Genomic DNA, 8,940 nt, shown 5'->3' with positions numbered 1-8,940 from the left:
TCAGAGAAATTTGTCGCACGCATGCATACTCGCCACGACCCTATGATTCGTCTTCATGTTTGTAAGTTTTTATGTAATGGATTGTTTAAGATGCATGTTAGTAGTTGCAATTTAAGCTTTATGAATGTTCAAGTATGATATTTGTGTTTAAAAATATAATTAAGTATGTGGACTATGTTGGACATCAGGAAAATGGCTAACCATAGGAATCCGAACAATGAGGGCGACCAGAATAACTAGTTTTTGGCTGGGTTGGCGAATCTGTTACAAGAGCAGAGTAGAGCCCAAGGAGAACAGATCCAACAGTTAATCCAAGCTCAAGCAGACGGGCAGATCAACAATCGGCCGTTAATAACCAACCCGATCTTTAAGCAGTTTAAGGATCTAGGGCCACCAGAGTTCAAAGGAGAGGCTGATACTATTGTAGCCGAGGAATGGGTGCAGTCAGTGAAGACCATTTTTGAATAAATGCAGCTCACTGATGCAGACCGTGTGAGGTGTGCTATCTTTATGTTCCGTGATGATGCACGGGTTTGGTGGCAGGGAGCCCGTTCTGCTATGGATATGACTACTTTGACTTGGAACAGATTTAAAGATATGTTCTATGAGAAATATTTTACAGTCAGCACCAGGACCAAACTTGCCAAAGAATTTCTGGAGCTCCGTCAAGGGAGCATGTCCATTGCTGAATATGTGAAGAAGTTTGAGAGTGAGCGATACCTTGTGCCCATGATTTCTGAAAATGCTGCAGAAGAGTTAAAGCATTTCATGGAGGGACAGAATGCCTCCATTCGCCGTGATGTCAGATTAAGTGGGGCAAACACTTATTGAGCAGCAGTCGACGAGGCTATGTTATCAGAGAAAGACATGAATGATATTATCAAAGAATCACAGGCGAAGAGGGTTAGCTACAAAGGGAGAGATCTGCAGGGGCCTAGTCAAAAGAGGTCGTACCAAGCTTCGGCTCAGAGGAAACCGTAGCAACAGTAGCAGCGCCAGAATCCCAATCATGTGCGACCTCAGGGGCAGAATCAGTTGAACGCCAATGCTCAAAAGCCGGCTAATGCGCCTATCTGTTAGAAGTGTGGGAAGCCACACTCAGGTCAATGCATTCTTGGGACTAATACTTGCTTTATTTTCAAGAAGCCAGAGAATTTTGCCAAGGATTGCCCGCAATCAAAGGAGCCTATTAAAGGAAAAGTGTTCGCTATGACTCACGATCATGTGGATCCGGATTCTACAATCGTCACAAGTATGATCCATATTGCTGAATTACCTGCTTTCGTGTTGATAGATACAAGAGCTACACACTTTTTTATGTCTGTTAGTTTTATGAAGAAATTGGGGATCTTGCCGGATGAATCTATTTCGGGATTTTGTGTGTGGTTACCATTAGGAGAAGAATTGAAAATTAGTTGTGTGGTAAGAAATTGTAAGATTCAGATGCAGAGTCAAGAATTGTGTGCAGATTTTATTGTTTTGGAGATGGTGGATTTCGATGCAATTTTTGGGATGGACTGGTTGGCTCATCATGAGGCTATTATTGACTGCAAACGGAGAACCGTCTCCTTGAAAGTTCAGAACGGAAAACCATTTGTGTTTCATGTTGTATCTAAGAGGAGAACACTGGGTATGATTTCAGAAGGAACGACTTGGAAATTATTGAGTAATGGATGTATAGGCTTCCTAGCAAGCCTAACTGGTGATCAGGAGAAGCAGCGACCGAAGCTTAAAGAAGTGAAGTGGTGAAGAATTTCCCGGAGGTTTTTCCTGATGATGTTGTGGGATTGCCTCCAGTCAGAGAAGTTGAATTCGGGATAAAGTTGTTACCCGAAACTATGCCAGCTTATAAAGCACCGTACAGATTAGCACCGACTGAGATGAAAAAACTGAAGGATCAGTTGCAAGATTTGCTGGATAATGGGTTCATCAGACCGAGTGTATCGCCATGGGGTGCACCGGTGTTGTTTGTTAAGAAGAAAGATGGGTCAATGAGGTTGTGCATTGACTACATAGAGCTGAATCGAGTTACAGTGAACAACAGATATCCCTTGCCCAAAATAGATGATATGTTCGACCAATTGCAAGGAGTGGTGGTGTTCTCTAAAATCGATCTACGATCAGGCTACCACCAGCTGAAGGTGAAGGATGAATACGTGCAGAAGACAGCATTTAGGACTCGCTATGGCAACTACGAGTTCTTAGTAATGCCATTTGGGTTGACCAATGCACTAGTTCATGAATTTGATGAACATGATCAAACTTTCTTTCATCAGTTTGTCATAGTCTTCATAGATGACATATTGATCTACTCTCGCAGTCTGGAGGAGCATCATCAGCACTTGTCTACAGTGTTGCAGATTTTGAAAGAGAAGCAGTTTTATGCTAAGTTTAGTAAGTGTGAATTTTGTCTTGAGCAAATTGCATTTTTGGATCATATAGTTTCAGCTAAGGGATTGAGGTGGATCCGTCTAAGGTGGAATCAGTTCGAAATTGGGTGACTCCGAAGAATGCTACAGAAATACGGAGTTTCTTGGGATTGTCTGGCTACTATAGGAGATTTATTCAAGATTTCTCCCACTGACATCTTTAACTCGGAAAGGTGTGAAGTTCGTTTGGTCAGAGCAGTGCGAGAAAAGCTTCGCAGAATTGAAGGAAAGATTGATGTCAGCGCCAGTGCTAGCAATTCCAAATGGCACAGGTCATTTTGTGGTTTATACCGATACTTCTAAGAGTGGATTAGGGGTTGTTTTGATGCAAGATGATAAAGTAATATCATATGCATCTCGACAGCTGAAGATTCATGAAAAGAACTACCCGACTCATGACCTTGAGTTGGCGGCGGTTGTATTTGCCTTGAAGTTGTGGATACACTATTTGTATGGCGAGAAATGTCAGATTTTTAGCCTAAAATACTTCTTCACTCAAAAGGAGTTGAACATGAGGCAGAGGAGATGGCTGGAATTGGTGAAGGACTACGACTATGACATTAGCTACCATCCAGGTAAGGCTAATGTGGTAGCAGATGCTCTGAGTCGCAAGTCTAAAACATTGAACCAATTAACGGTCCAGCAAGAGTTAGTTGCGGATTTTGAGCGGATGAGTTTGGAGGTATTCGAACCAATGGAGGTATGCACTCTATCAGCCTTATCAGTAGTACCAAGTTTGCTCGATAGAATTCGAGTAGGTCAAGCTTGTGATGAATAGTTGATAGCGTGGAGAAATAGAGATGAGGCCAAGGGGTGTACACTGTATACCATCAAAGACAGCATTGTTCATCACAAAGGTAGAATGTGGGTGCCAGCGGTAGATTCACCAAGACAAGAAATGATGACTAAAGCACATACTATTCCATATTTCCTTCATCCAGGAAGTACGAAGATGTATAAGGACCTTCAATCCTTATATTGGTGGTCGGGTATGAAGAAGGACATTGTAAGATTTGTGAGTGAATGTTTGAATTGTCAGCAGGTGAAGATTGAGCACTAGAGGCCGGCAGGACTTTTGAAACCATTGTCAATACCCACATGAAAGTGGGAAGATTTTACGATGGATTTTTGGTAGGCTTGCCAGTTTCACCGCGAAGAATGAACTCAATCTAGGTGATAGTTGACAGGCTAACAAAGTCAGCTCATTTTGTTTCAGTCAGGAATAACTTCTCAATGAATCAGAATGCAGAGTTGTACATTCGAAAAATAGTCAGACTGCGCGGGGTTCCCGTGAGAATAGTATCTGACAGAGATCCTAAGTTCACCTCGAAATTTTGGAAAAGTTTACATAGAGGATTGGGAATGAAGTTAGCTTTCAGCACAACCTTCCATCCACAGACAGATGGCCAGTCAGAGCGAGTAAACCAGATACTCGAAGACATGTTGAGGGCTTGCATGATCGACTTTGGAGGTAATTGAGAATCGAAATTACCTTTAGTGGAGTTCACTTATAACAATAGTTATCAAGAAACTATTGGCATGACTCCGTGTGAGGCATTGTATGGGAGAAGATGTAGGACTCTCCTGCACTGGGATGAAGTGGGAGAGATCACTGTTTTGGGGCCAGAGATAATGACTCAGACAGTAGGTGTGATAGCCAAGATCAGAAATAGAATGTTGATAGCTCAAAGTCGACAAAAAAGTTATTTTAATCAGCGGCGTAGAGATACGGAGTTTGAAGTAGGTGACCATGTGTTCTTAAAGGTGTCACCATGGAAGGGTGTTATGAAGTTTGGAAAGAGAGGTAAATCGAGCCCAAGATACATAGGACCTTTTGAGATCCTAGAGAAAGTTGGGGCTCGAGCTTATCAAGTAGCTCTACCTCCAAACTTGGAGGATGTTCACAATGTCTTTCATATCTTCATGCTAAGGAAGTATGTGGAGAATCCTTCTCATTTTATTCACCATGAGCCAGTGGAATGGACACCAGACTTGTCCTACGAGGATATGCATGTTCAAATCTTGGACAGATAAATTCGTAGGTTGATAAAAAGAGAGATCCAAATGGTAAAAGTCCTATGGCGCAACCAGTTGATTGAAGAAGTTAAATGGGAAACCAAGCAGGATATGCGAGCATGCTATCCTGAATGGTTTGATAAGTCAAATTTTGAGGACGAATTTTTTAAGGAGGGTAGAGTTGTAAGGTCCAAAAAGTCCAATAGCTTAATCACGTTAAATTAATTAACTTATGTGATGTAAGACATGCTATTTAGAATATTTAATTGTTATGTTTTGATATATTTTAATGCCTGAAATTTTATGCGACGTGATGTGATTTTTTTAAAGTTTTCAGGTTGGTAATTAAGTTGGTTCGTAGGGACGAAGCTAGCCTTTGAGCGAGTTATGAAAATTATTTTAATTAAATTTTAATGGGAGACAATGTATTTTATTTAATGAGAGAGTAAAATTTTAAAATATTTAAAGTGTAATTAATGGGCCATGTTGGAGCCCATTAGTCATAAGTTAAGAAAAGAAATAAGCGTTCAGAATTTTATTCTAAATCCTTATTTTGAACGCTTTTTTTTCCCTCAAGTTCTCTCTCGCTCAAACACTGCGATCCAATGCTAGGGTTCTTCATTCTCAAGGCTAGATCGTCCTATCTCTCAGGTTAGTTCCAATCAATCAAATCATGCAACTTTTTACTGTTATGAAAACCATTCAAGGCTATATCTATTTTGAAGTTTTAACCCTAAGTGGTTTCTATGATGATCGATGCATGTTCCTTGTAAATTTCATGAGTATGATGTTTAATCATGAAACGTGAGATGTTCCTGATGTCTTGGGTGTAGATGTATTGAGGTTTGATGGATTTTGAAGTTAAGATGCAGAAATTTTGATGTGATATGATATTTTTGTATGTTTTGAATCAAACTTTTGATGTTGGTTGTTTTGGAAAAAAATTCTTTTCAAGTTTTGAAGTTTTTTAGTCCGAGGTTGGTTCCTTTCAAAATAATATATATTTTATGGTGAAAAAGAGGTGTTTAGATCAAGAAAAATCAGAAAGAAGAGGTTATGGGCGTTTGTGCGATTTCTGCCTGGGATTCCTGACAGCAAGCCTCTCGCTCGAGCGCAGGAAACTGCCGCTCGAGCGATCGAGCAGGAAACTGCCGCTCGAGCGAGATCGCTCGAGCGGCAGTTTCCTGCGCTCGAGCGAGCGGGGCTCTGTCCCAAAATTTTTAAACTTTGCATGTTCAATCTGAAATTCAATTTTATGATCTTTTAAGCCATTTAAGTGATTTTAAGACATTCTAATGGAGCAAGTTTCAAAATGAATCGTCCGAGACGGACGGAACGGCTCACGTGGATCGGTTAGACTATGTATTGCATGACTATGTGATTTTCTCATAAAAGCTATTTATCATGAAATGTTTTGGAAGCAGTTCACACATATTTTTATCACGAGAAGTTTTAAGAGCATGATTTTTACGAAGATGATATGAAAAGATGAATGTTATGTTGCATGAAAAACATTTGGATGGTTTATGCATCTTGTGGTGATTACACAGGGTATGCAGTTTGGGATGAGCTCCGGAGCGGCTATCGAAACATGGCTCACGTGATGGTTATACGGGGGTATGCACTTTGGGATGAGCTCCGGAATGGCTATCCAAAGAATGAAAATTTACGGGCGTAATGTCATATGCTTGTTGTAGAACAGAAACCTATGAATGGCTCATTATGACGGTTACCACAATTCACATAATTCATCACCCCTTAAATGTTTTATGTTATGGTTACATCAAGATGCATGTAGGTTATGTGTTGCATGAAAGTATATGTAATGTTTTCTCATTTAAAGTTTTAGAAAAACCCTTTTTATGCATTTTTCTTGCCAAGTATTTGGACTCATTATACTTGAATGACACAGGTAATGACGATGTCGATGCATTCATTGATGATTACGTAGGCGGGCATGAAAAAGAGGCAGGGGTCTGTCCAACGGGCGATGCATGACTGCGAGCTTTATGAAAGAGAGTTGTTTAAACAATATTTATGCTTTGAGGGAAAAACGAGTTGATTATTTCTTTTGATGTCAATTTTTTTTAGAAAAGTCTTTCGAATACTATTTTTCATATCTTTGTGCACTTTAGTACGCCTATTAATAAAGATGTTGATGCTTCCGCAAAGAAGTTTTTATGTTTTTCAAATTTTTATCTTTCAAGTATGTATGTTTTTTAGTAACGCTCCGATTGTGAAATTGGGACGTCACACTGCATCTGAGGTGAGAGAGGCGCCGCCGTGAAGAAGCGCTGAGGGGAGGCGATGTCGTGAAGAAGAAACGAAAAAATAAAGATTTCTACTAAGCAGTGTAATGGGTGAATTTGAGATTTGGAAAAAATAAAAGCGAAATCCACGGTCCAAATAGGCGGATTCTATAGGAACTCTTCGTTAGGTCCAGCCTAGCTAAAGACAAATGGAGGAGAGCTCTATCCTGGATCCTAACCATATCCTCATGAGCCCAAAAATTTGTGTAAATAAAAAAAAATTGGAATTTAAAAGAAACATAATATATTAATTATTATTTGGTTTACAAGCTTTTCACATTGAATTTTTCCGGTTGCAATTGTCATAGCAAAAGAAATTTTTTAGCTATGAAGATTGTGAAAAATCGATTTCGTAACACAATGAGTTACTGATGGTTAAATGAATTTTTGCTGGTATATATTGAAAAATATATATTTAGTAAACTATCAAATGATCGTAGCTTGAATTATTATCAAAAGATGAAAGATCTGTCAACTGGAAGTCACATTTGAATTGATGATGGTTTTTTTTTTAAAAAAAAAACTTTTATGCTCAGTTTTAATTTATACAAATCATAATTTTGTGATTTTATATGGAATGTGACCCTTGAACAAATTCATGGGTCCGTCCCTATTTAATATTCTTTTTAAAGACAAATTTAACTGTGTGACTGTCTTGTTGAATTTTTTTTTCAGTTTGCTCAGTTTTATCCATTTGATTTCTCTTTAATGGAGTTAATGCATCTTAAGCACTAACTTAAGACTTTGTTTTTGACATACGAACCAAAAATCAGTTCTATGAGAATACGTGGATTATCGAGTTTGCTAAAATGATGGTTCAATTGAAGAAACATCAATTATATAATTTGATATATTTATTTTTGAAGTTAATATTGTTATTACCCATTGAAACTGCAATTGCAAAGAGAGGGTTTTGAGCACTGAAAATCATCAAAACATCACTTCGTAATTAGTTGGGAATGATATGCTATAAATGATGTTTGGAGCAAGATATGTTTGATATATTTGCTAATGAAGTTATTAGCATTAAGTAAGAACAAGTGTGCTATTGTAAACATATATAAAGTTAATACAAGACTTTTATAATACATTTGTACTGTATTAATATCTTAAATTTATCGACAATTCGCTTTTTTTGAAAATCTTAGGTACACCATTGCTCGAAAATATTCGAATATGTTCGAGTTTGTATCGAATTTGATAACTTCACATATGAATTAAAATAATTTTCAAGTATGTTCAAACAAATCATGAGCCGGCTCAATTCGTATACATATATAGTGTTTGCTTCATTCAACATTCATGCATATTGTAGGGGTGTCAGTTCGTGTAGGTTTGGGCCGGATTGACACAATAAACCCGAAAATGACAAACCCAAACGAAACCTAAACCAGAACTCAGCTAACCCAAACCAACACGATTTTCATTTTTTTAACAAAATAATTAAATAAAAGTTCAAAATACACAGTAATAGTAATATTTAATTTTAAAACATAATAGCAAAATCTAAGCTTATATATAAATTAAATTTGAAAGTCTAGTTGTATAAAATTTAAACTATACTAACTACAAAAAATAAAAATAAAAAACTATTTTAAAAAATCAAAATTTTACAAAATACATATTGATAATGAATACATAATTATCAAGATAGATTTTTGATTCAGATAGATACCTCAATATTATCTATCTACGGATTAATATCTTTTAATTGTAAAAATAGGGGTTCTCACTTATGAATGAAATAATTTTGAGTCATTATCAAAACTCACTTTTTCTCTCATTTTTTTTATTAAATTAAATTACATTTATAACACGTTATCCGCACGAATTTTTTCGTTTGTTTTTCTCCCAAAAAACACAACTCGTTATAAAATATTCATATTGTTATACCAATTAATGCTCTTGATGTAGCACAATATTGTAGTTTTTTTATGCTTCTAAAGTGGCACTATACAATTTTATATTGATACTTAGAAAAATTCAATATCTACCAATATTCTTGAATAAAATTGATTTGAAAATGGAATCTAATCAGATCTATATTTATGATCTAAGAAATATCTATATTCTTGAATAATATCACACCTAAAATTTAAATCTAAAATCAATCTATCAATATTACTGAAAAATATTGATATAATATTATCAATTTCATAAACAATATTTTGATTTTAGATATAAAA

At 36.9% G+C, this 8,940-nt stretch overlaps 1 protein-coding gene across 1 annotated transcript; it reads left to right on the top strand.

Moving 5' to 3' along the window:
* Positions 1–468: 468 nt before the first annotated feature.
* LOC140872020 (uncharacterized) lies at positions 469–1,749 on the top strand. The gene is made up of 2 exons (XM_073274758.1): positions 469–801; positions 1,144–1,749. The coding sequence occupies exons 1-2, from the start codon at positions 469–471 to the stop codon at positions 1,747–1,749; spliced, it is 939 nt and encodes a 312-aa protein (XP_073130859.1).
* Positions 1,750–8,940: the final 7,191 nt, after the last annotated feature.

This window comes from Henckelia pumila, unplaced genomic scaffold (assembly GCF_033568475.1).
Source record: "Henckelia pumila isolate YLH828 unplaced genomic scaffold, ASM3356847v2 CTG_461:::fragment_3, whole genome shotgun sequence".
Taxonomy (NCBI): Eukaryota; Viridiplantae; Streptophyta; class Magnoliopsida; order Lamiales; family Gesneriaceae; genus Henckelia; species Henckelia pumila.
This window is presented reverse-complemented; position numbering and strand designations above follow the sequence as displayed.